The sequence below is a fragment of the Genypterus blacodes genome, unplaced genomic scaffold (genome assembly GCF_046128005.1).
Source record: "Genypterus blacodes isolate CSIRO-AG114 ecotype Tasmania unplaced genomic scaffold, CSIRO-AGI_Gbla_v1 ptg000070l_1, whole genome shotgun sequence".
NCBI lineage: Eukaryota > Metazoa > Chordata > Actinopteri > Ophidiiformes > Ophidiidae > Genypterus > Genypterus blacodes.
In genome coordinates, this window is record NW_027466880.1 from 2,211,563 (window position 1) to 2,239,439 (window position 27,877).

The 27,877-nt window shown below is 39.5% G+C and overlaps 2 protein-coding genes across 2 annotated transcripts; one reads left to right on the forward strand and one right to left on the reverse strand.

Moving 5' to 3' along the window:
- Nucleotides 1–23,703, reverse strand: LOC143005436 (sodium- and chloride-dependent GABA transporter 2-like). Its single transcript, XM_076156849.1, has 19 exons — nucleotides 23,566–23,703; nucleotides 23,265–23,500; nucleotides 22,800–23,132; nucleotides 9,477–9,679; nucleotides 9,235–9,369; nucleotides 8,998–9,138; nucleotides 8,825–8,903; nucleotides 8,601–8,733; nucleotides 8,367–8,501; nucleotides 8,165–8,268; nucleotides 7,456–7,580; nucleotides 7,245–7,357; nucleotides 7,008–7,145; nucleotides 5,917–6,019; nucleotides 4,978–5,078; nucleotides 3,670–3,840; nucleotides 3,279–3,361; nucleotides 2,065–2,309; nucleotides 1–110 (listed from the first exon to the last, which is right to left on the reverse strand). The coding sequence occupies exons 1-19, from the start codon at nucleotides 23,701–23,703 to the stop codon at nucleotides 1–3; spliced, it is 2,826 nt and encodes a 941-aa protein (XP_076012964.1).
- Nucleotides 23,702–27,321, forward strand: LOC143005437 (green-sensitive opsin-like). The gene is made up of 5 exons (XM_076156850.1): nucleotides 23,702–23,858; nucleotides 23,960–24,227; nucleotides 24,671–24,848; nucleotides 26,840–27,079; nucleotides 27,223–27,321. The coding sequence occupies exons 1-5, from the start codon at nucleotides 23,702–23,704 to the stop codon at nucleotides 27,319–27,321; spliced, it is 942 nt and encodes a 313-aa protein (XP_076012965.1).
- The last annotated feature ends 556 nt before the right edge of the window (nucleotides 27,322–27,877 follow it).

Sequence of the window (27,877 nt, forward strand, 5' to 3'; positions counted from 1 at the left end):
TCACTTCAAAGAGCCGAGTCTTAGAGCCAGCTTGTTCGCGAACGACCCATCACTACTTCTATCATTGACCATATATCGACCGCAGAAAGGAGACAGACTGATGTATTCAACTGCAAGGGCGCCAACAGGGTTTCTTCACGGGGTATGCAAAAACAGCTATTTATTTGGACTAACCTTACAGCATCATTTCATTTAATATATTTTGTAATCATATTACATGTAGGAGGAAGCCTAGCCTACATTGAAGCATCAGCAAAACCAGAGACTTACTTCCCAGCAGAATGGAAATGTTGATGACTATTACATGACTTACAGCACAGTTAATGTTGTAGAGAAAACACTTCTGTTGTTCACATCCACCGTGTCAATGTATAATAAAACAAACAAACACTGAATGCACACCAATTTCATCGAACCGAGCAAACAATATTCCTTACAGAACAAAGGTGGTGCTGATGTGTCAGTAAGAGTGATATACTCTATACCGTATATGTAGACTGTGATATTGACCCAATGAGGCATTGAAGGGGTGACATCAAGTTACCAGCTAAATCTCAGGCCACAAAACGTAGCATCACCACATTTGTTGGCAAAAGGCGAAACAATGTTGGCAGCTTGTCCGCTTGCTTTGTGCAGGTCACGCAAATGATTTTGAAGTTCAATGCTTAGTGAGCTAAAGTGATCAAAGTTATGATGCACATACCGTCTAGAATATATCCATGTACTACAATGGTGCAGAAACAAAACAAAACAAAAACAACTCATCCCATTCAGTCAGTGTCATTTTGTGATTTATGACATGACTTGTTTTCTTGAGGTGCAGACTGTCATTATTATAATTAAAGTAGGCTTCAATACAGTTTATGTAAAACCATCATTTGATTGCATGCTTTGCAAATTGATCACAGATCACAGATGTGAAATACTCAAAGGACTTTTTTGGTGCAGGTTGTCACTATGACAACATAAGATAATCCTTTATAGGCAAAGGATAAAGCATACAAGAGGATAGTACACATCAAGCAAGAGCATAATATTCAATAAACAAATAAGATTAGGAGTATTAGCAGGGGTCAGGAAGTAAGCAGCAAAATACACTGCCTGGCCAAAAAAAAAGTCGCCACCTAAAAAAAAGGTCACACTCTAATATTTTGTGGATTGATTGATGATTGATTGATGATTGATGATTGATGATGATGATTGATGATGATTGATGATTGATGATTGATGATGATTGATTGATGATGGGAGAGTCGGGACTCTGTGGTGGCCAATCCATGTGTGAAAATGATGTCTCATGCTCCCTGAACCACTCTTTCACAATGTGAGCCTGATGAATCCTGGCATTGTCATCTTGGAATATGCCTGTGCCATCAGGGAAGAAAAAATCCATTGATGGAATAATCTGGTCATTCAGTATATTCAGGTAGTCAGCTGACCTCATTCTTTGGGCACATAATGTTGCTGAACCTAGACCTAGACCTAGACCTAGTTAAATTCAGGTGGCGACTTCTTTTTTGGCCAGACCAGTGACTGAATACCAGAACACCGATCAGTTCCTTTTTATTTTATTTTAACATTTTATTTTGCATTTCAGGCAGACCAGGACGCGATTGTGTGAATGCGTTGTGTGACTGTGGGGTTGGGTGGGGTTTCTGGGTGGGATGTCCTCTCTCTGTTTTTTTTTTCTTTCTGTTTCTCCCCTCTCTCTCTCTCTCTCTCTCTCTCTCTCTCTCTCTATCACAACCTATGATGTAATTGGTACTAGCCTACTTTGCTGTTTGACATCATCCTGTAAGTTCTGTATGTACTCTATGACATCATTGCAATTCCAATCTACTTGTACTCTACCTCAGGGTCTATGTATAACGTTCAACAGCAATAGTATATATATATAAAAAATTATCTCCAAAATATCCTACAACTGTATGCACAAATACTAGTCATGTACAATGTTTGCTTCAATAAAAAAAAAAATTGCAAAAAAAAGGTATGATAGTTTGCCATCATTCTTCTTTCTTCCACCACTAGAGGACGAGATTGGAGAATAGTCGTGTACCACACCGTGATGCAGGAGGTAAGCACGGTCTCTACCACAAACCAGGTTTGTTAGAGTTAAGTCGCGAAGTCCAGCCCACTTCAGCTTCCTCAGGAAGTACAGGCGCTGGTGAGCCTTCCTGATGATGCTGGCTGTGCTGTTGCTCCAGCTGATGTTCTCTGCGATGTGCACTCCTAGGAATGTGAAGCTGGAGACCACCTTGACGTTTGTTCCTAGGATGCTGAGTAGAGGGAGGATGTTGTCGCCCCTCCTGAAGTCAACAATCATCTCTTTTGTTTTTTTTCCACAATGATGCAGAGGTTGTTTGCTCTGCAGTCAAGTTAAGTACGCAGATTGGCCACTTGCTGCATTTAATGAGCCATGTGCAATGTAACATTTAAACCAGCAGAGAGAGACTGATTTTACTGAAGGAGCAACCTTAACCATTCTATCCAAAGCTGATCTTTGCTATATTATAGTGAGTACTTGCAAAAAACAATCCATCTTATCTTTTATTCACAAACCTCATAATACACCAAGAAAATATTTTTTCTGCTGCCAACTGGCATATACAAAATGCTATTCACAATGTACTGTAGTACATTTACCATCAAGTGTCTCCTCCTTATTAAAATTGTTATTCTAAATACAAACAAAAATACTTTTACAATCTGATATGACATTCCCATATGACCATTGTGATCCTATCCATTCAAAAAGAGCAATTATTTGAATGCAGTTCAGATCATACATCAAGAAAAAGAAAGCACCGTCTCCAATGATGAACATTATTGCATCACATTTCCACCTCCGGCCTGTACAATGACTCGTCACTGTGGGAGATTAGGTTAGACCTGCTACTTGGTAACGTATAGGACTGGATGTTGGTCCACGTTGCAAGCAAATATACAATAATGTAATATAATATAATATAAGTGTGAAAATTGACACTATGACTCAGATCCACCTCAAAATATAATTATACATTTGAGTTACACTGCAAACAACTCGAAGCAAAAACACAATCTTCTTGACGGGGGTAAATACTGTACATAACCTAACCATAGGAACAATGATATCTCTATCTTTATTAGTTTAGGATATATTAATGGTAAATCAATGGCAGGACCGATCTACCTCAAAATTGAATAATTCTACCACATTCATTATAAATATTTATATAATAGTTGGTGTCTGAGCTCTGGTGTCTGTTAACATTTCTGTCATCTGCGGTGTGCACATTGGAAATGCTTCTTCCTTAAGTTCCTTCTTTGCTGTAGCACTGGGCAAATCTTTCGCTGGAGTGCAAAGCACCTTTAGCCTCTGAAAGGAACGAGCAAGACAGTTTGCCCTTAACATCTATCAATGGTGATTGATAAAATGACAAATGAGCTGGACTATTATGACGTATTGTCATATAATTGAACATTTTCAACAACGACAGGGAGAGGTCTCAAGGACAAGTCTTCTGCATAGCAAAGCATATCTAACATTCTGAAGCCTCTTCAGTAAGACCTTTTGTAGGAATTCTAGCTGTTTTCTGATTGTGTCATTAACACCATTCTAATTCTATTATCTGCCCTACTCATTGATATTTATTATAATAAACACGTAAAAGTGTGTGACTATACCTGTGTCAGTGTTCCAGGTGTGACGCTCACAGCATACAGCATCCACAGAGGCACCATGAGAGTCGAAGAGAGGGTGAAGAACCCTCCTATCATGTAGCCCCACCACGGGTATTCATACGTGTTGTTGAATTTGAGTGGGGTATATTTGACCAAGGAAAAGAGAAACGTGCACTAAATGGAGAGAAATAAAGATAGACAGTAAGAACAACACTCCTCCTTTCGGCTTTTACAATGTTTGTTAGAAGCTGAATGGTTGTTTAGTCTCCCGGGGAGGGAAAGAACAGCATTGTACGTGGGTGATAAGTGGTGTCGTTCAAAGATGTTTGTGTCTCTATTTTCAGGTAGATTGCCTATCCAGGATGTGTGTGTTGTTGTCGTGTGTGTTGTTGTCCTCGAAAGAGACTGTCCCTTGTCTTTCAAGTGTAGGTGAACGCATTCAATGCATTTAATGGTTGCTTAGATTCCCCAATATACAGGCCAGATATGGTGTTTCTTGAAGATCTTGAAGATCCCCCTGAGCTTCTCAGATACTGCCGACACATATGGAATGACAAGGTTTTTCACTTCTTTGTTTGGCTGTCACAGTGACAACCCAAACAAGGACGACACGTCTGGCAAACAGCTTCTTCCCACAGGCCATCAGACTGCTAAATAAACTTTGAACTCTGCCCCCACCCCCTCACTCCACTCCACTATGTGCAATAACAATCAAAATGATCTGTACACTCTGCACTTTAAACAAACATACCTACCTCCACTCTGCACCTTTGTACATTTCTATTGCATTTTTTTTTGCAAGAATATTTGCATTATTTTCTATTTTTTATATATTTCTTTATTTCGTTTAGTACTATTTTATTTTATGTTATTTGCACTATTTTATTTTATTTGCACTATTTTATTTTATTTGCATGTCGGGAGACGAAAAAACAAAGTAAGAATTTCTTTACACACTGTAAACTGTGTTTATCTGCTGTATATATGACAATAAACATCTTGAATCTTGAATCTTGAATCTTTCTTTAGATTTGGATCCTTGGCAGCTGGGTTGGGGGTTAGGGTCAGTACTGTCACTGAGAACTTGTTTTAAAATCAGCAAAGGTCAGGGTCACAGAGCGCGGTTAAACTTGCACATACATTTCAGACCCTAACTCTTGACACTTCTTGGCGTCATGTACGTCACCTGCTATATCATCATCAAAGCTCATACCTCTGTTAACGATAATATTTCTTTTATTATGCTTTTGCGATTTAAGGAATTATGTCAAATGGATTACATTGCACATATGCAGACCTTCCAATACTCACAGTGCAGGCAGCTGGTGTGAAAAACTTCCAACAATATTTCATGTACGACAATGGCAGATATCCAATCATGTCCTTTATGTTATCATAGTGACGATCTGCACCTTAAGAGAAACAAACAAGTAATTTTAGTATCATACAGCCTAAAACAATACAACACTTAAATCCATGAGATGAGTCGTTTTAGTTTTTTTGCAACATTGTATCACGTGGAGATATTCTACGTCACATGCTTAATAACTTTGATAACATAGTCATATTTGAACAGTTTGTGGTCATTTTTAGATGCCAGAAAAGTTAGTTTACAGGTATTTTGCAATTCATGATCTTGCATTACATGGAAGCAAACTTTAAAAATATTGATAGAAATGTCATTCAACTTTTGTAATACTAACTGGACCTTCAACTACATCCTAACTAATATTCATAGATTCTGAGAAAACATGACACAGCACACTCCACATGCATGAGAGAGAGAGAGAGAGAGAGAGAGAGACAGACAGACAGACAGACAGAGGGGAAAAGGCAAAGTTCAGACAATATCATATATCATGAGCGATCACAGTGAAGACACAACAGCAACACCTCTCCCTTCTACAACTTAGTAGTTAGTTTGCAGGTATCTTGTCGTTCACAATCTTGCATTATGTGGAAGCAGCAGTTCGTTATTTAAGTCTTTTTCTCATTTAAAACAAATGGAGAAAAGCTTTCAACAGGTACACAAACACACTGGCCAATGTGTTAAGCAGACTGATCCTTATTAGCAGCACTTCATTTAATTTGCCTGTGCAGTGGCTGTGTTTATTTTAATCATCTGTTTTTGTACATTCCTTGCAAAAAGACATCAGCAATGGGTTTCCACAATATACCCCCAGTGTCATAACATACATTTGTAAATATGGATCGCCCAACATATTTCAAGAGGATAAAAAAGCTTCTTACCATAGACCCATCCAATGCAGATAGACTGGGTAATGGCAAAGAGCAGCAGTGTCATTCCACTGCAGGCATAGTAATCAAATAGCTGGAAAATATAAAGTCCTCCCTGCAAATAAGAAGAAACTGACTCAGTTGCATACTAACTATTAATTTGGCTTCAGAAATTAATAGTTAATTTAATTTAAGTCCCCCACTCTCCTTATTTGACGACTTGTTGCTATATGTAACTGACACCCTATCTGGTCCCCCAGCCGCACTGTCTTGATTCCTTTAGTAACCTTTTTGGGTATAAAATTAATCTTTTGGGGAGTTAATGTTACACCATTCACGCATTTGCTTTTGCAACTCCGCCATTGCCTGCAATCCACTTATTTATGTACCTCCAGGTCAGACACATTGTTTCTAACATTTTTTAGACCTTTAGACCCCATACTCAACTAATGTGCTCGTCTCACACTCATTCAGTTTAAGGTTATACACAGGATCCACTTCTCCGAAGCGAGATGATCTGAAATGTAGCCAAAGGTAGAGGATAAATGTGATAGATGTTCAAACCCACACTGCAATCTGAGCCACATGCTCTTCTTCTGCCCCACATTACAGAATTACTGGTCTGGTTACTTCAATATAATGTCTATGGTTTGGGGATGCAGTTCCGGCCTTCCCCATTTATGTGACCCCACTCGATTCATTTTGTTTAAACACTACGCAAAAAGAAACAATACATTTTCATCCTTACTTGCCAGACATTACTCATACAGTGGAAATCCCCTACCCCCCCTTCTGTCTCACATTGGTTGAAGGAGACCACGATTTTCTAAAACTTGAGAAAACTTAAATACACAATGAGAGGAAACACACATAACTTGTATCTTTACAAATCAGCAGGTTTTGCCAGGCAAAGGGCTTTTTTTAATACACAAATATAATTTTCATTTGTATTTTTTGTTACTGGTGGGCCAAGGTGAAGGTATAAGAATGTTCCAGACTCAGAACTGAAGAAGCCACTTGGATGAATGTTCAAACAACATGCCCAGTTGTGAGTAGATGAGCACTGAAAGGCTTAGCTGACAAACAAGGACCTGAACACTAACCTCTGTCACCATCAGAAGGCCAATGAGGAAACTTCCCACATTAATGGCAAGAAGAAGGAGTTTGCGTCGACCACCCGCTTGAAAGAAGGAAGGATACATGTCGGATATTGCTGTGACCAAAGCCTCCTGATATACAAACTAAAAGATGGAAGATATTTTTGTATTAACCAAAATGTATGTTATTAATTTCATAAATTTCATCTAAATTAGATCTTACTTTTCAGTATGCAGACTTACCTCCCCATCTAAGCCTAATAAGATGATCATAATAAAGAAGAAGACAGCCCAGACCTGGGGAAATGGCATTAGGGCCACAGCACGAGGATAAGCAATGAATGCCAGGCCTGGACCTGGAAATGGCACATTGATCACGTAGATAACAATAATCAAAAAATAATAATAACCTCACGTCACAATTCTGCAAAAATTATTTTTCAGCCATTCATACCTGATTCAGCCACCATAGAGATATTCACGCCTTGCTCCTGTGCCATGAAGCCAAGCACAGAGAAGATAGCAAAGCCAGCAATAAAGCTGGTTAAACAGTTTAATAGGCACAAGTATATGCAGTCCCTGTAAATAGTATAGAGTAGGATAGAAGTAGGACAAAGTAGAATAAAAAACAGGTCAGTTGATGAACACAGGGCCATACAAGTAAAGTAAAATACACAACAGAAAAGACTACAAAATAAAGGAAGGAAACGCAACCGAAACACAAGATCATAACAAAATGAGGAATAAACAGACAAAGGCAATCCAGAAAAATGACCAGGAGCAGACCAAACAAATCTGCCCTGAAACTTTTGATTGCTGAACTCCAAACAGACATATTGCATGTAAAATTTACAAAAATCACAGAAGATTTACCACACATGTTTATGTACATAAATGATAGAATGGACCAAGCAAGAAGATGGAAATAAGAAGCAGGATAAGCTGGGCAAGGTTTGCTGAAACTCTAAAATCAAGGAAGAGAGTGAAAATTAGAAAAACTGGAAAGCTGAAAGCTGAGGACGAGAAGAGGAGCTGACAATAGCAAGACTCTAAAAAGGCTGGCTTTGGGTGAAATAACAATTCACAATACTTCTATGTGTTGTCTGACAACTGATGCTAAGGTCTGAGGTTGTCTTAAAGAATATATGAAATATAACATATACCTGTAGCAGTTGTAGTTGTACTTGTTGTAGCTCCCCAGTGCCGTCAAAGCACCTGTGCAAACTCCATAGGAGTAGAAGATTTGGCTACCAGCATCCATCCATACCTGAAGATGTTGTGTCTGTTTAATTATTATTTGTACTGATGCTGATTTCAGCATCAGATTGCTGATTTTGGCATCTGCCAAGCTTGTAACAGTAGTACCTGTGGATCAGAAAGGCGGGATGGATCTGGGTAGAGGTAGAACTTGATTCCATCTTTGGCCCCGGGTAAAGTAAGGCCTCGAATCAGCAACACCAACAGCATCACATAAGGAAATGTAGCAGTGAAATATACTGCCTGAGAAAATCAATATGTCATATTTCATTATTTCTGCATTTGCTTTTACATAAATGTATTTAATCAGATAGATAACAGAGCATGATGTTTCTTCTGTACCTTTCCTGTGGACTTGATTCCTTTCCAGACACAAAAGTAACACATTATCCAGGTGAGGAGTAAACAAAGGGACAAATCCCAACGGACAGTGCCGATTTCCTCAATTCCACCAGACAAGCCCAGGATTCTCCTCCTATCACAAAATGTATTTATGAATATGCAGAAAGTACTCACATACTTGCTTTGAAATGACATATCATGACAATGTCATTTACTCTACTTACTCCCAAAATTCCACAACTGAAGATGTAACATTGAGCTGCTGATGGGACGTTTGATTTGAACCATCTTCAAAACAGGCATCTTAAATGAAGAATAGTGTAGATAGTAAGACGGGATTTACAAAGTAAACCCAATGCAAAGTTGAAGTGTCAGAGTGAAAATGATATATTTGTACTTGTGTTCCAATAGTTGTGACAGTTTGTCCATGGAAGCACAGAACTGAAGGAAGAAAACAAGTAGAGAACCGCCCAAGCCAGTATGATTATGTAGTACACTCCAGTGTACAAAACAACCACCAGGCTTCCATAGCCTAAACCTGTTGAGAGATTGAAGCGTGAATGGAGAATCATTGATATGCAATATGTGTTATGAAAAAGGAATGTATTTTTTACTGGTATGAATGAGGGTTCACCTTCAAAGAGAGGGCATATTTTTCTCCAACATGTTACACCACCCTGACTGGTGTACTGGCCCAAAGATATCTCCATTATGAAGAGTGGAATGCCACAAGTGAGCAGGAATAAAACATAAGGGATGAAGAAAACCCCTTTAAACATTAAAAAAGATATCAGTGAAAGTTTTATTATATTTGATTTACTTGCACACAAACACAATTTTACAGTTAGATTACTGACAATCACAATTTTGACTTGCCTCCTCCATTTTTGTAGCAAAGATATGGAAATCTCCAGACATTTCCCAAACCTATAATGTGGCCTGTCACTGTCAAGATGAATTCAATTTTATTGTCCCATTGGGCTCTCTGCTGGGGTTTGGGTTGATGATGCCCCAAACTTGTCCCAGAGTGCTCCAGATTACTTTTCACCTCAATATTGTATCTCTGGTCCATTTCAATCCTGCATTGAGATAGAATTAATGTTTGAGAATGTAGCACACCTTACATGAATCAATTTATTACATACAGTATACTTATAATATAAAATATTGTTATTTTTATTAGGATAATTTACTTTGAGCCCAAGTTAAGAAGGCTGTACTCTGGAAACTACAGACTGCAGATCGACGTCCTAAGACGTAAAGAAAACCAGCTTCAATTTATCTGAATTATAAAACACACATTATGATTAAAACTTGCATATAACATTTCACTGACACAACATTATCTGGGCAGTTATATCTGGAGCTTTTCACCATACTTCTGTTATTTACTTTAATTGCAGTGAACTAAGTATGTACTAATTAAACTGACAGGGCTAAGAGGGTTACTTAACAAATGTATCCTGGTACATTTACGGATTACTTGTTAAGAAATGTATTCATTAACCAATCCATGTATCAATTCTTAATTTTCATTACTTTTGGATTAACTGCATTGTCAGGCTCATGGATTGGCAGCAGCAACTGCCTTCACTCAAGAGGAGAGTGGTGTTGTGAGAGGTTTTGCGTGCGTAAGTGCATGACAGAAAATCGCTACATTTATAAAAAATTCTGCCATTAATCCCTTTAATAATCTTTTAATAAATGTATCAGCAAACCCATTCCGATTTAGCTTTTGTTTTTTGTTGCCTGAATTTTTAAGGTAGTTACATGTATTGTGTAACCAAAACACTTCAGGGTTGAATTCAGGGTGATACTGTACATCAGTTGTCGCCAACAAGTCGCTCACGAGCTACCAGTCGCTCGCCGAAAGGTTCAAAGAATACGTACATTTGATAACACATCGTCACTTGGTAGAGGTGTTGGATGCATTTTAACAATTGTGACAACAAAAGGGCAGAATGCAGAATTTGCGGAATTAAGCTGTCATGTCGAGCAGGGTCCTTAAAAAAACCTTCACAGACATGAGAACTGTGCATCCAACAGTCCAGTTCTAAGAAAAAAGAAGCTCCACCCAGGCTCTCAATCCAGTGTGTGTTCTTCCAAACAGGAAAACACTCCAAACTGTATGACAGAGAACGTGCTCCACTGCAAGAACATTACAGAACTAGTTTAATTCCTCGTGAAAATAGAACCACACTCACTGTCATCTCATTATCATCAGAACAGACTGAATGCATGTGAAGTACAGATGATATGGGAACTACAGGGAATTCCCTGAATTACAGGGAATGTGAAGGGAAGTTGTGACAGTGATATATGGACAGATAGAAAATGAGAGTATGAAATGGTATAGTATTAGTAAAATAGTAAAATAAGTAATAACATTGTTTTGTTTTCTATGAGATTAATATGATGTGAATTTATTGGTGTGAGCTTGATACTGAAAATGTATACAGAAAAAAACAGGCTCATGTTGCTGAATTGAAGTGCATTTTGATACAAAATGTGAGCGTTGAGTGTTGGATATCAACATTTTGTAAATGTTCACACAAAAGACGTTTATTCAGCTGGTTTGGGTGGAGAATCAGCCATGTGGATAAATGTTACGAATAATGTAAAACTTGAGTAGCTCTCAGACACTTTTATTTTGTCAAAGTAGCTCTCCGATGCAAAAAGGTTGGAGACCACTGCTATACATCACCCTCACATGCTGACAATACATTATCCTTTACATTATGAGGTTATGATTTAATCATTTGAATCATGAGACACTTCATTTGCTAATGATAACAGTAGATAAAAGCCATTGCAGAGTAAATATCACATAAAACATAATCCTAAATGGTCCAACAACAGAGACTCAGGGTTAGTTCACACTCAGACCTGCTATTTACAAATAATTTAACACATTACATAGTATTTCAGGATTACCAGATCTTAATTTATCTCTTGTTTCAAGGAAATCCACAGAAGTAAAGTAAAGTCAACGTAAACTTTACATATGCATAGCTTAACGAAAACCAGGCTGCATTTGACAGTGAAATAATGAGCTCATTTGCTAATAAAATTACTTACCTAAGGGTAAATTGATTTGTCAACAATCAGAAAATAAAATCCAGATGTAAACCTCCTTTATTTCGTCTGAGAGACAAAAATGAGCGGAATTGTCCTTGTCCTTGTTGAGTGGCTACTAAGACCAACATGGACAGCTTTCATACGCTCGCTCTCTTTATAGAGACAGAGAGACACACACACATACAGGGAGTGAGAGCACGAGAGAGAGAGAGAAAGAGAGAGAGAGAGAGAAGAGAGAGAGAGAGAGAGAGAGAATGAATGAGAGTATGAGGGATTCCTTCATACCTGCTATACAAGTCAAGCTGTTGCAACCGTTGCTGCATTTTACTACATTATTATTATTAAGCTTCTACGGGAATATTAACATCAACCTCAAGAAGGAGAAATCTGCTGATGTTAGATACTTGCATTCATCTTTACAGGAATATGATCTTTACAGGAAGTGAATTTCAGCAAAAATGTAATGATGACCAAACACAGTGCCCTCCAGTGTGCAGACAGGGTTTTTTCTGCCTTGGGGGAACAACTAATAAACTTTTTTTTATGATAGCTGGAAACATGAATGGAATCACCCTAGCACCCCCATATGAATCATATGCATTAGGAATCATCATGAATGATGTCACAGATGAAGTCCAGACTGAACTCTGTTAAAGGACTATGTTAAAGTGCCTATGTTGTGCTGCTCCTCCATGAGACTTTGACAGTTGATGACATCAATCAGATAGTTAGAGCAGACAGACCTGACCAAGAGATGGAGCCAAAGCTGTATAAGATGGTGTGTGAAGAAAACAAGTATTACACAGTATTACACATTACACAATGTTTTAAAAACCAACATTTTAAGAAAGTAAAGGCCGTGTTGAAAAGTCTACAGCTCAAAACAAATGAGGCAAAGTAGGCAGAGCAAAAAACAATCCAAAGGCACAAGAAAAGACACATGGGCAGGAGCAAAGAATGATCCGGCAGAGGCAAATGGGCTGGTAGAAACAGGATGTTTGTCCAAGCTCACCTTCCCAAACAGCCCTTGTTTTAGTCTTGGACTGTGTGTGGTGATAGATCTCTGAAATGTTATATTAGAGTTTTAATTATAATGTGCATTTTATGATTCAGTTCTAAATTGAAGCTTGTTTTTCTTTATGTTGTAAGACATAGTAGATGTAGTCTGCAGTTCCCAGAGTACAGCCTTCATAACTTGGGCTCAAAGGGAACAATCCTAATAACAATAATAATATATTTTTATAATATATGAATTTACCTAAGGTGTGCTACATTCTCACACATTGATTCAATCATTATACAGGAGGAGGCAAGTCAAAATTGTGATGGTCTTTTATTTTACTGTTTATTGTGTTACTGTTAGTGTCACCTCTGGCTTTAACTACCTAAATTATTATTTTAAGAATTCAGTATGCACAAATCCATCTAATGAAATACAATGGAACATTCACTGATGTCTTTATATATGAAAAGGGTTTTCTTCATCCCTTATGTTTTATTCCTGCTCATCTGGGGCATTCCACTCTTCATAATGGAGACATGTTTGGGCCAGTACACCAGTCAGGGTGGTGTAACATGTTGGAGAAAAATATGACCTCTCTTTGAAGGTGAACCCTCATTCATATCAGCTGCGAAAAAATACATTTTTTTTCACAACACATACTGCAAATCAGTGATTTTTTTCTTCATGGTTCAATCTATCAACAGATTTAGGTTTAGTACACTGGAGAGTACTACATAATGGCCGGTTCTCTACTTGTTTTCTTCCTTCAGTTCTGTGCTTCCATGGTCAAACTATCACAACTATTGGAACACAAGCACGAATGTTTTGTTTTCACTCTGACACGTTCAACTTTGCATTGGGTTTACTTTGAAAAACAAGTCTTACTATCTACACCAGGGGTGGGGAACCTCCGGCCGTATGGTCCGGCCCACGAGCGGATCCGGCAATCCGGCCTGCCAGGTCACAATTCCCGCCCGATTCAGCCCGCCCGATGCGGCCCACAACTGGCAGATGGCTCCGCAAATTTCGAAGCACGCACCCCCTTTTTTCTGCTACACTTCCTTATGTGATGCTGTTGGTGTTGCTGTTTCGAGGCCTTACTTTACCCGGGGTCAAAGACAGAATCAATTTCTACCCCTACCCAGATCCATCTCGCCTTTCTGATCCAAATGTTCTACTGTTACAAGTTTGGCTGATGCTGAACTCAGCAATAGTTCAAATGATATTTTTACAGACACACTTACAACATCTTCAGGTATGGATGGATGCTGGTAGCCAAATCTTCTACTCCTAGAAGTTTGCGCAGGGGTTTGATGCTACCCAAAAGCTTTTCTAGCGTCTTGTATTTGTTTGCTCACCCTGGCTAACCCTGACCAGCTTCTTCTTTGCTGACTGACCAGTTTGGTGCCCAACACTGCTGCAACACACCTTTTTGTCTTTTTTAAGGGGCGAGGTGGCCGAGTGGTCCGATGGACTGCTAATCCATTGTGCTCTGCACGCGTGGATTCGAGTCCCATCCTTGTCGCATACAGGTACCTCCATGACAATAAAGTTGAATCTAATAATCTTACGTAGATGATGATTCAGGTTGTCAGATGATATGGGTTATTTAGCAACAATATTATATGCTGGTGTGTAAAATATATTTATACAGTATATAAATATTTTATGAATAGTTTAAATGGTGTTTGAAAAAATAAAATAGTTAAAGTAAAAGTTAATATTAAAGATGTGATACAGACAGAACATGGGGAATAATTAATTCTCCTGTTGAGGCATAAAGCATATGGGGAGCAGTTGAAGCATATAGCATATGGGGACTCAATGTGCTTGTATGCTACACAGATTTAGTCAGCAAGTAAAGGGAAACCCCGATTATTTAAATCTACAGTATTTGACACACCCAATCAAATACAACATTTTCATGTATAATGTCTGTGTAAGGGCTTTACTGACACAACCTAGAGCTCTCAAGTCAAAAGGAAAAACTCAGAAAAACCTTAATGTATAACGAAAAGTTTGTATATCAGGAGGCTTTGGTCACAACAATATCCGACATATATCCTTCCTTCTTTCAAGCGGATTGTCGACTCCTTCTTCTTGCCATTAGTGTGGGAAGTTTCCTCATTGGCCTTTCAGTGCTCATCTACTAGCAACTGGGCATGTTGTCTGAACATTCTTTCAAGTGGCTTCTTCAGTTCTGAGTCTGTCTGTGGCATTACCTTCCAGAATCAGCTTGTTCTAAATTAACACGTCAGTAGATTGCAGTAAAATATGTTAGGTTAGACATAAACACCTTACAAGCACTGATAACATTTACTGTGTTTGTGAGTCAGATTCTTCTTATTTAAGGGGGGACTCTTTATTTTCCAGCTGTTTGACTACTATGTCTACTACTATGATTACTATGTAATGACAGTTTATCTGCATTGGATGGGTCTACGGTAAGAAGTACTTTTTGACCTCTTCAAATGTCGGTTAACCCATATTTACTATCGTATGTTATGACATTGAGCAAAACTTTACAAAGAATTTACAAAACCCATTGCTGATGTTTATTTGCGATTAGCGTATTTACCAGAGGTGGGAGTTAGTCACACATGTGCAAGTCACAAGTCTCAAGTCTTAACCTAGAAAAGTCTCCACAAGGTCAAGTCTAGTCCCTGCTATATTTCACTGTCACAAGTCAAGTCTTATGGAGTTCTGATAATTTAGCCCAGTTTCCATATTTAAATCAGTTAAAAGACAGTGGTCATGAGAAGTTGAGTAATATTTTCAACATAAATGAAACTCCTACAGTCTGCTCACACCTCGATTCAGCCATTTGACTCAAGTACACCACCTCTGGCATCTGGCACTAACACTGACGATTAAAATAAACACAGCCACTGCACAGGCAAATTTAATGGATTGCTGCCAATAAGGATCAGCTGCTTAGCACAACAGTGACGGCTGTCAGCTTATCTGAGGAAATGAGTTCAACATTGCTTGAGACAGATCAACAAAAACAAGAAAGTCAAAGAGATGAGAACCAAATATGCCATTCACATGTGTACATGCATGCATTTGCAGGTGTGCTTGTGTGTCTGTTTCTATAATTCCTCTGCTTGTATGTGAATTTTTGAACATGTTTGTGTGGCAAGTTTGGAAAAAAAAAGTTAAAGTCATGATTTAAACAAGGTTTCTCAGAATCTATAAATATAACAATAGTAACAATAGTTAGGAAGAGGAAAAGGAATTGATGTAGTTTCAAAGTTTCAAAAGTCTAAAGACATTTCTTATTGAAAAATATCTATACAGAAAAATAGCTGAAATCTTTTCTCTATTTGTTTTGAATGGGAAGAACACTCAAATTTATGAACGGCTGCTTCCACATAATGCAATATGGTGAACACGTGGTAGAGGGTAGAAAAAGAAAATCTGTTGTATGAGAAAATCAATTATTTAATAATTAGATTTCAAACATAATTGTCGCTGTTGTGTCTTCACCAGGATCTATCATGATAATGATAATGAATCAGACTAAAAACTTTTTTAGTCTGAACCTCGCACACATCAGTGATAAATCATTTGCGGATTGGATGACGAACAACTTGTACACACATAAATCATTAATCCAAACACCAGAGTCTTTTGGCAGGTGCAAAACGTAACTGAATGTAAATTGTTCACAAATAATTTGTAAACATGAGTGAATAAGTGACAAGTTATGATGTTCATGACACGTAGACTATCTCCGTGTGACGCAATGTTGCATAACAACTCAGTCACTAAGTCAGTGTTATTTTGTTATAGGCTGTATTTTATGAGTCTAACATGACATTGTACATGACATACGCGTACAGTTGTAGGATATTTTGGAGATAATTTTTTATATAGAAAGAGGGGGAAGAGGGTTAGGGTTAGAGATTTGCTTTTGAAAGCCAGTTCAGTGGGTGGTAATTTGATTTATCACTCTGAAATAATGACCTCATAGTTGGCTACGCCCCTGATTCCACTGTGCACAATTCGCACTAGTGCGCTCAAATTCAAAAACACGTATGAATACCCCTGGTGGGGCTACATGTTAGGAGGGTGAGTGTCACACCTGGAACACAGGTATGGTCACACGCTTTGAATTCAAGAAATAATCAATAAGTAGAACAGGTAATAGAATTAGAATTTAGTTCATAATGCAATGAGAGAAAATAAAGATTGACAGCTATAAGTCAAAGGTCTTGGTGAAGAGGCGTCAAAATGTTAGATATGCATTGCTATGGTGAAGACTTGTCTTAGAGACTTCTCCCTGTCATTGTTAAATTTTCTAATTAAACGTGATAATTGTCCAGCTCATTTGTCATTTTATCAATCACCATGAATAGACGATAAACTGTCTTGATTGTTCCTTTTAGAGGCTGGCGGCTGGCGGCTTTGCACTGCAAGACTTGCCTAGTTCAACAGCAAAGAAGTAATTAAAGGAAGAAGCATTTCAAATGTGCACACCGCAGATGACAGAAATGTTTACAGAGACCAGAGCTCAGACACCAACTATTACAAATCTGTATAACAAATGGTAACTGAAATGGTCTGCGTCCCTTGCGTTGATTAGATATGATTCTGAAACAAAAATCGCAAAACAAATTTCACAACCTGTTGAGAATCATTTTATTGCCCATGTATTTTTATTCTAAATTTGCTTTAGTGACTAGGAAGTAAAAAACCCACAGAAAAACATCCAGCAAATGCTTTACTTGTTTATAGGTGGATAGTTGGCCTATAGTCTGATTAGTGAAAAGAGGATTACCCTCAGGGAGGAAAATGGCCTGATGCAAAAACAATGCAAAAGAAAGACGGACAGACTCTCCTGGCACGCTACGCAGCCTGGTGATGCATGTCTAAGAACACCGTCTCTTAATACCTCTGTGCGTGTGTGCGTGTGTGTGTGTTCATTTGTTGGGAGTCATGTGACTGAAGGATATTTTGCGAACATTTCTTTGTCGTGTTGAAATTACTTAGTACAATGAAACAGCTAAGAAGGAAACAAATCAATGCCTTTTCAAAATGCACGCCACAGATGACGGAACCTTTTTACAGACTACAGAGCGGGATCTTAGGTCTTGAACCAAGCAACAATTATTCAATTTTGAGGCAGATAAGATAAGATAAGATAGGTAGAACTTTATTTATCCCAAGGGAAATTGTTGTGCAGCAAGAATCTAACAGTACAAGTAGGACATCTAGAGATTCACAACTAGTGCAAAAACGTGCAAAAAATACATACAGTGAGAGCAAAATACAATAAGGGGTACAAAGTACAGAAGGTGCAAACTGGGTATGGTCATATAATGTGAATATATACAATTTAAATAACAGACAGCTTTCCTGCCATTTATTTCCAATAATATCTCCTAAACTATTAAGGGTAGCGATATCCTGTTGCATCATATTTCATTCAACTTGCTATGGATAGGTGATGTGCACTATTTACCCCCACCAAGAAGGATATGTTTTTGCTTTGATTTTTTGCTGTTGTGTGAGTAGTATAACTACCTGCCTGGACTACTGCCCTCGCGTTAAGATTCTTCAGAATTATTACACCACACCTGGCCGTTGGTGGAGAGGGAATCTCTCTCTAAATGGCCGCTCCCAAGGTTTCTTCCCTTTTCCTTATACATTAAGGCTTTTGGGAATTTTTCCTTGTCTTCCTAGAGAGCATCTGTGTGCTGTTGTGGGCCTGTGAAGCCCTTTGGGACCACCATACAAATACATGTGATTGATTTGATTTCAACTAAAAAAAAGTGAATATCTGTGAAATTTGTGGCTTATCATGGTACAAAGAATAATATTTGAAGTGGATCTTATTTTAAATTTATACATTTTTATAATGATTACATGTGTGCTTGTCATGTGGCCAAGCATCCAGTGGGTGTTCTGTGTGTTAACACTGGGTGGTAGCAGAGTCTAAGGTGCAGCTAGCCTTCAAACTGTGTGTGTAGTAAGTGTGGCACATTTTAAGCACCAGACAGGCACCTGCATAAGTAAACAGATAGGCACCTGCTTAAGTAAACATATTCCTTCATTTAACTTTAGGCAAATATGGCTCCAGAGTAAAGATCACTGATATACATTGTCTCATCCACAGGTGCCTTTATGCTTCCTTCAAAAGCTTTTTTTTAGTTGTGGATCACCCCTCATATTGTGTAAATTTGTAAAATATGAATGTGTCTGTGAATCCTATTTCATTGGATGGTTGCTTGATTTATCAATAATTGGTTATTATGACCATTACAACAACAATAATCATATTAATAAAGGGATAATAATGTTCATCATTAGAGGAGGTTTGTACTACAAGTGCTTTCTTTTTCTACATTACAGAAATGATCTGAACTGCTTTCAAACTATTGCTCTTTTTGGATGAATAAGATAAGAATGTTTATATTTATATTGTTTCATATAATAACCATTTCGGGTATGCAATCATGGTCAAGATATGAGATTATAAAAGTTTTCTGTTTGTCTTTAGAATAATGATTTTACTAAGGAAGAAAGACTTGAAGACTGGTGGAAAATGTAAACATTGTGGATAGTATCTTGTGTATGCCAGTTGGCAAAAGGGAAACTGAATTTTCTTAATGTATATTAAGTAGTTCATGAAAAAAACAAGTTTAGATTTTTTTGTTGTTGTTGCAAATACTATAATATAGACACATCAGCTCTTGTTGATAGCTGGTTAAAGCTGATCCAGCGGAATCAGTCTCCCTCTGCTGGTGTAATTTTATATTGCACATAAAAGGGTTCACTAATGAATCGTGTTTTCTTCAGAGGAGGAAATGTTTCATATGTATCCTAATGTTTTCCTATATGCAAAATAGCAAATATCCAAACTCAGCAGGACTGCAGCCAATATGCACTATACTGGCTAAAATCATTACAGACAAGAAAAGACAACATTGTGGCTTTATTCAATGGGACAAAGGTCACAACAGTCATTTTCTCTGGATTTTTGTATTTTTTGTATTTCATAGATTATAGAAATTCATAGAAAAATATCTAAATAGACTTTCAAATGTGTAATGTATAATTTAAGAAACTGCATTTAAGATTTGAAAGGTTATATATTTAAACTGTATCTAGCAAATCAACAACTTGGTATGAACATTTTTTTACGATTGAAATTCTATCAATTATTGGTGCCTCCACACAGGACAGTTCTTTGAACAGAATTAACAGATGAACAGATTTCCAACCACCAATTTCCAGCCGCTAAACCAATTTCTTTGCATTCAAGTTGTATTAGGTTCTTGTTAAACATTTTGTAATCCTGTTTTTGTTCTCAAATTGTGATATCTTTTTGCAGGCGTTTTGCACTAAGTTGTCTAAGAAGCAGTGCTTGAGGAGAAAGGAGAGAACAGGAGAGGAGAAAGGAGAGAACAGGAGAGGACATAAGAGAAGTGGCCCTCTCTGGAGAGATTAGACTGTAATTGGATCAGAAAGGGTTTAACAGAGTTCATCTCATGTATTTGATGTGGAATCATATCGCAAGAAATTGCAGTAGCTACTGCCTCTGATGCATATGTTAATTCCAAACATTCCAAACAACTGGGATCTATGTAAAATTGGATGTAAATGTACACTTCATATGATTAATTCTGGTGAAACTCATGAATCTTTTCATACATGCATGAGACCTGCACTCCATGAAGTGACTCAATTGAAGTGTGGTGGAATTTTTAGTGTCATTTATTGACTTTTAAGAAAGAAGAAAGAAGAAAGGCACTTTATTGATCCCCTAGGGGAAATTATGTTTCCTCACTCAGTTGTTATTTTTCTACATGCAGGTTAGGAAACATACAACATGCAGACACCCCATGAAACACACAGTCGATGATGATGGAGAGATGCAGAGTGAGGAGGGCTGCCCCTTGCAGGCACCCAGGAGCAATTTTAGAGTTACCTTTTTAAGTTGATAGTGTTTTGTGCATATTTCAAAAAAATAATGTACTGTACAATCAATGTAAGATGTACCAAAATGTTTGTCTTTGCACTGGTTTACACATAATGTAGTGTTATAATTTAATTCAGTCTTATGAAATGTCTTTCTGACTTACTATTAGCTTCAATTCAGTTCATCACAACCATTTCCTCTTTTCCTCATTCCACTTTCAATGCACTAAACCCCACAGGACTGTATTAAGTAACTGCATAGCTGGAAAGCAGGACACTAATCCCAATGACCTGATGTGTGACTTCAGGCACGAGGCGACTATCCCGATCTATCTGATCTGAGCTTTCCTCTCACCTGCCTCAAACAATCCCATTTAGAGTTCAGCGTCACATCCGACCTGCACCACATGTCACAAATACTTTCTTCCTTCCTATCTTTTTACGTTTTGGCTGAAATGCAAAATAAAGCCATATCCCACATCCTTTGCCTGTTAACAATTTGCTGGAAATGAACAACATTTCTATTGCGCATTTGTGCATTAACAGCGCTTTCTTTCTGTTACCATGCAATGTTTGAAGCTAAGCTGGCGAGGCAAAGCTGTTTCTCTCCTTCCACAAGTGACTGTGGTTTGCAAACATGAAAGGACAATTTTTCTCAGCAAAAGCTTGTAATTAGTTGCAATCATTCATTTAATTAATTCATGTATAAATCGCTAATACATACATTTAAAATTAATTTACTTATAATAAACAGGATAATCATATTGTCAGCAAGTGATTAATGTGGAACTAAAGTCTGCCTGACTGATAGAGACTGAGAGAGACCGAGATCACTCATTATAAATACACTTACTAATACTCATTATAAATACATAATATTAGGTTAATATTAAGTTATTGTTCATTCCCACTTAACCCTAAAAAGCTAAAAATAATTTACATAAAAATAATTAAAAAAAATAATACAAAAACAATAATACAAAGCTGTTAATGTATCTGGGATATTAAATGTAGTAAAATTAACATTTAAAGGAACCGCATCCTTCTGTCTATCTGCCTATAGACTCAACGTGAGAACTATGACCTCAGTTTGTAGTTTGTAATCACCTCAGACTATGAGAATTGAAGGAGACAGGTGTCACCTTTAACACAGCCCAGACAAACTGACTTACGCACAAGGCGTGAATCCAATTTGTAAGGAGTGGAGATTATTGGGTCAAACCTCTCGGCATTAACAGTTTGCTAGTGACAATTTTTGGACACTAAGCAGATAAGCACAAGCTCCTTGGTCTGGAAATCCTTCCTGGTGGCACTGGCATGCTTAAGAAAGCTGTGTGACAGATGGTTCCTACTGGTACATCCCCGCCTCCTTACAGTAAATTATCCTTCATATTTGCTCACTTTCACTTCCGGTCACTGTAGTTCTGATGTTTGATTGAAACTTTTTTTTCTTTACATATGCTTGTAAATCATGAAACAAAATAAAAGAAACTGTAGAAAGTACATTTACTCTTTTTCCAATTTCTCAATACTATCCTCACTTTTCATAAGCCATAGTGACCGGCATGCAGCTGTTTAATATTTTACAGTTACAGTAAAATATGCTCTACTACTTTGTGCAGATATGATTTAAATAGTGGAAGAAAATCCTTATCCGGCCTCTCTGGTGAAAAGCATAAACGGTCACCAAATATAACTGGTATTTAGAACAATGTAGAACACCACCCAGTTGAATCAATCTTGTAGAAATATATGTTGACCGCTTCTCACCCACACATAACATTAACCCATACTATCGTATTTGCTAAGGAATTTGTTTATATTTAGTCTAGTGTTTGAAAGTTCTTTCAGAACCAAGTAATTGAGTGGCAGGGCATAACATTTTTTGCATATTAGACATTTGTCTAATATAATATAGTAATGTGTTGGGGAGGAATAGCAGGTGGAATTACCCAGCATGCTTTGCACATCTTAGTTTTGGCACCGTGTGTCAACTTGGTGCCACTGTTGTTCAAGTTCTGTCTGTTCTTTGATGAAGTTAATGCAATGTTCTAACAACCCTTACTCATCCTTGCGTCACAAGCCCGCAGCTTGCCACATTGGTGTCGGAAGTGGGATGCGCAATGACAGCTATGCTGGAAGAGATTGAAGAACTCATCACGCACGTATACATGTGATGGAGGGAGCTAGACCAAAGATGGCTAGCGGCACAACGACAAGAGGGATCCCCCCGCGGATGAGCCGGCTGGTCGTCCCGCTGAAGCCAGCCTTCTTCGGCCAGCAAAGCGAGATCGCCGCCTAGAGGTCCAGCGTGGATTTGCTGCCCAACTAGAAGCAGCGACGGAAAACAGTGCCGCAGTGCCTCTACAGGCGGCTGTAGGCGATGAAGTTGCCGCGTTATAATGGGGAAGAACCGCTGGAGACCTACCTCATCCAAGTGCAGTTGGCTGCACAGTTTAGCGGAAGAGACAGCAATCCAAGTCGCCCTCGCCTTGGAAGGCAGAGCACTGCAGATTCTCACCGACCTGCAACCACAAGAGAGACTGAACTGGCTAGCCATTGAGAGAGCACTACAGCATCGTTTTGGTCGCTGCACCTACGCTGATTACGCTCGACTCACATCCCATCCGCCTCCGGCCCTGCTGCCTACCACTCACCAAGCGGGCTGGAGCAGAACAACATTTAGCCTTCCACTAGCCCTTGGGCAGCTCCAGTGGTGTTGGTCAAGAAAAAGGACGGCGCCTGCCGTTTCTGCGTTGACTACCGCCTCCTCAACGAAGTCACACGCAAAGACTCTTACCCGCTGCCCAGGGTGGACGGAGCCCTCGACTACATCTCCGGGTCGTGCTGGTTCAGCTCCCTCGATCTCTGGAGTGGCTACTGGCAAGTGGAGCTGGCACCAGAAGCACGGCCAAAGACTGCTTTCTCCATTGGCCAAGGGCTGTGGCAGTTTAAGACCTTCTCGCGCATGCTGCGGACTTCGGGAGTGCGCTGGCCAACTTGAGGGAAGTCTTCCACGCCCTCCACCAGGCAGATCTGCGCCTCCAGCCCAAGAAATGTCATCTGTTCCGGCGAGAGACCTCTTTCCTGGGCCATGTTGTCTCCACTGCCACTACACCGGCTGACTCAGAAGGGACAGGCTTTCCGGTTCAGTGAGGACTGCGCTCAGGCCTTCGCTGCCCTCGTGCTGGCCTACCCGGATCCTGATCAGCCCTTCATTGTGGACACAGACGCCAGCAACGTGGGCGTTGGTGCAGTGCTGTCCCAGGAAGGGGAGCAAGGAGAACAGGTCATGCCTACTTCAGCCGCTCCCTAAGCAGACCAGAGAGGAACTACTGTGTCACTCGTCCAGAGCTGCTGGCTGTCGTCCTGGGCCAACGCCATATCCGACCATACCTCTACGGCCAGAGGTTCCTGCTGCGCACCGACCATGCATCCATCGGCTGGCTCCTCAACTTTAAAGAACCTGAAGGGCAGCTGAACCGGTGGTTAGAGACGCTACAAGACTATGACTTCGGGATTTGCCACCGAGCAGGCCGCCTCCATGTCAACGCAGACGCACTATCTCGATGGCCGTGTGAGGGGGAGGAATGCAGGTACTGTCAGCGCGTGGAGGAACGGTAGGCAGCGGGACCTGTGGTAGCAGCTTTACGGGACACCTCTGATGATCCAATGATCCATGACTCCAGCTCCGAGATCATCGACCCTGAACAAATCTGATGCAGCCAGAGCCAAGACCCTGTCCTTTCCCGTGTTCAGGATTGGATGAGGACGGGCCAACGACCAGCATGGCCAGCGGTTTCAGCCGTAGACACTGAGACCAAAGCCCTATTCTCCCAGTGGTCGGGAGTATCACATTGCAACATCAATGCAATGTGATAACATTGAATGTGATCCAAAGGAACAATTACAAAATTGCCAAGAAAGACACTCTTTACTTCAGTTCCTAACTAGCTTGACCCGTTGGCCTTGTTGACATTTGTTTTCTTTTGAAGCACACTTCAGATCTACAGCATGATCATTTTGTGATGTGATTTTCTAATCCCTGTTGCTGTTCCATTGTTTTCTTATGCAGGTACATCCCTGAGGGTCTGCAGTGCTCTTGTGGACCTGACTACTACACTTTGGCCCCGGGCTACAACAATGAATCTTTTGTTTTGTACATGTTTGTCTGCCACTTCTTCGTTCCAGTTTTCATCATCACCTTCACTTATGGAAGCCTTGTGCTGACAGTCAAAACTGTAAGTATTATTTTATGCTACACTTTTCCCTTTCTTACATGGGCAAATAACACAGCAAATATTTGTGACAAAGAGAAATGTTATCTCATTAGGAATCTGTTCAACATTATTACTACTACTATAATTATTAGTATTAGTATTTACAGTGACTATAGGATGACATAAACAGAACAAACACAACAGGATTTCTGTAGACCATTGCACACGCAGCGGGGGCATGGTGAGACATGTTTGGTGTTTTATGTGTTTAGACTTAATCATCATATGATATCGCTGGATGTGTAAAGACACGATTTGAAACTTCCGATCAATTCCTGTTTTTATCCCTCACCAATCAATGACATATAAAAGTGTCGGGTAATCCTAGAGAGCGATGATGACAGGATTGAGAGTCCTGGCGTTTTGGATGAGGATAGAGAGAGGAGTGGTGTTGGGACTGTCCCAGGGAAGCTTGGAGAGCGAAGTCTTTCTTTTAAGATTCTTTATTTTGGGATTTGGGATTTTTACCATCACTTGCACAAGTGGAACCAGTTGTGGTGTTCTGTCTGTATTTAATTAGATTACTGAGCTGCTTGAGCACAATGAAGCAAATCACTGAAACTACAGACAGCTGATGGATTACATTACATCAGATAGCAGATGTTTGATTGAGCGAGTGTGTTTATGAAAGTGGATTATTTGATGTGTTGGTTTAGGAAAGTCCCCACTCTGACCGCTCACTCAGTTGTGATTGCATTTTCATGGCTGTACTGATGATCAGAAACAGAAGGTCCTCGTACAAACACGCTGTTGGGGATGACAGATTCTAGTGAGAATCACAGAGTAATATTTACTACGTCTTCGTTCCTTTGTGCCAGATTCAGAATAAACCGTATTCACACTATGTTTAGATGTGTTTGCATATGTACTGAAAGGAAAACAGAGAAAGGGTCATTCATTTACCAATGGCAATAATGCCCAGAGTCAGACCTGCAATACATTCCGACCAATATATTGATCAGCCTCTAATCCTATACAACACTATACAGCAGTGGTCCCCAAACTACGGCCCGCGAGCCGGATACGGCCCGCCTCCACATTTGGCCTGGCCCCCTGAACAATACCAGAGACGCATTATGATTTTTTTTTCAGTCTGGCCATGCGAATCCTAGACTCGCCCCTGTCAAATAGAACGGAATAATGGCGTAAAGGTTAGGTAAGAGAACAATTGATTCAGAATGCAGGGTATTTAACCTGCAGTGGTCAAACGATTATTTTTTTGTTCAATGCAAAGAAAAGGCTATTTGTCTCATCTGTCAAGAGGGGGTGGCGGTATTCAAAGAATACAATCTGCGCTGACACTATGAATCCCGTCGCAAAGACAAGTATGATAGCTTGCAAGGCCAAATGCGAGCAGACAAACTCTCAAAGCTAAAAAGTGGACTGTTAGCTCAGCAGAATACATTTGTACGCCAAGCTCAGCTGAACCAGTCATCCGTTCGGGCCAGCTTTCGGGTTGCTCAACTGATAGCAAGCAGCGGTAAACCTTTCACTGATGGAGAGTTTGTCAAGAAATGTTTGAATGCTGTCGCGGAGGAGGTGTGTCCCAAGAAGAAAGATGTCTTTAATGCCGTGAGTCTGTCGGCGAGTACAATCACCAGACGCATTGAAGAAATCAGGGGTAATGTATATGCCCAGCTGCAGCAGAAGACGAAAGAATTTGACTTAGGCACCCCTGCGATCGTCACACTTTTTCTGTTACAAACTGACCCCGGCCCCCATCAGAGAAGGGAAAAGTTATGTGGCCCTCACAGGAAAAAGTTTGGGGACCCCTGCTATACAGTATAAGGGCACTGAGGGCTGAAGAATCTTATTTGTCCAAACCAGTCCAGTTCACCTGTGCTTGATGTTGAAGCGACACAATGTTGAAAGTTATCCATTTGACAGTGATCTGTATGGTTAATAAAGCCAACCCAGACTCATGTTCTGTAATTTCATCAATGTCCTTCCAGGCAGCAGCAGCACAGCAGGAATCAGAATCTACCCAGAAAGCTGAAAAGGAAGTGACACGCATGTGCGTTCTGATGGTTTTGGGCTTCTTGTTTGCTTGGACCCCCTATGCCAGCTTTGCTGCATGGATCTTCTTCAACAAGGGAGCTGCATTCACTGCTCAGTCTATGGCGATCCCTGCCTTCTTCTCTAAAAGCTCTGCCTTGTTTAACCCAGTCATCTATTTGCTGATGAACAAACAGGTCAGTTAGTTTTTTCTTTTTCTAATAATTATAATCGGTGTGTGCTTTTACCTATTCATTAGTATATTATTAGACAGTGTGCTGCCTTTTTGAGTATTAACAAATTGGGCATCTTACCTTCATGCTTGTATTCTCCTTTTCAGTTCCGTAACTGCATGCTGAGCACAATTGGGATGGGTGGTATGGTGGAAGATGAGACCTCAGTATCAGCCAGCAAGACAGAAGTGTCCTCTGTGTCTTAACGCGCCTGACTTTATTCCTCTGGACATTTCCTTCCTGCTGTCTACCTGATTGCCATTCACTGTCCTGAATGGAAATAAGCAAATGGCAAAAACCAACTGACTTTTCTGCAAAATATGGACATTTATTTCAGAATACATGCCAATGACAAGAGTCAAATTGCAAATTCCTCCAAAGTCATTTCAAAGATGTGTGAATGCGCTCGATGATTTCACTTCTGCATAGAACTCTCAGGAACACATCAGCTCTAAACTACAGTCTAGAGGGTTTTTCTTAGCCGATGCTTGTGGTATTTTTCAGGTGGAGGGCTGCATGACATCAATAGGTCTCTGTCATCAAATTCTGTATATATTTTGTAAACACAATATGTAGAAATAGGTTATTAAATGCATGCACAGAAAGATTTATTGGAATCTAGGGATTGCACCTCCTTGTTAACGTTGGACAGACAAGGAGGTGCAAACATGTTTCACCACTTACAAAAACAAGCTGAACACAGGGAAGCTTGTGTCGGACAAACAGCAATGTCCAATTTTGTGAGCTCTACCCTGCTGATGT

Bases quoted from the DNA above. Each gene is read 5' to 3' on its own strand.
- LOC143005436 (XM_076156849.1), bottom strand. From the start codon at position 23,703: ATGGCCCAGGAAAGAGGTCTCTCGCCGGAACAGATGACATTTCTTGGG. The intron at 3,841-4,977 runs GTGAGTATTGGA...CTCTCCATTTAG, and splicing joins TCACACCAGCTGCCTGCACT to TGCACGTTTCTCTTTTCCTT. The intron at 2,310-3,278 runs GTGCACACCGCA...TGTTGACTTCAG, and splicing joins AAGGAAGAAGCATTTCCAAT to GAGGGGCGACAACATCCTCC.
- LOC143005437 (XM_076156850.1), top strand. From the start codon at position 23,702: ATGTTGTCTCCACTGCCACTACACCGGCTGACTCAGAAGGGACAGGCT. The intron at 24,849-26,839 runs GTAAGTATTATT...ATGTCCTTCCAG, and splicing joins TTGTGCTGACAGTCAAAACT to GCAGCAGCAGCACAGCAGGA. The intron at 27,080-27,222 runs GTCAGTTAGTTT...TCTCCTTTTCAG, and splicing joins ATTTGCTGATGAACAAACAG to TTCCGTAACTGCATGCTGAG.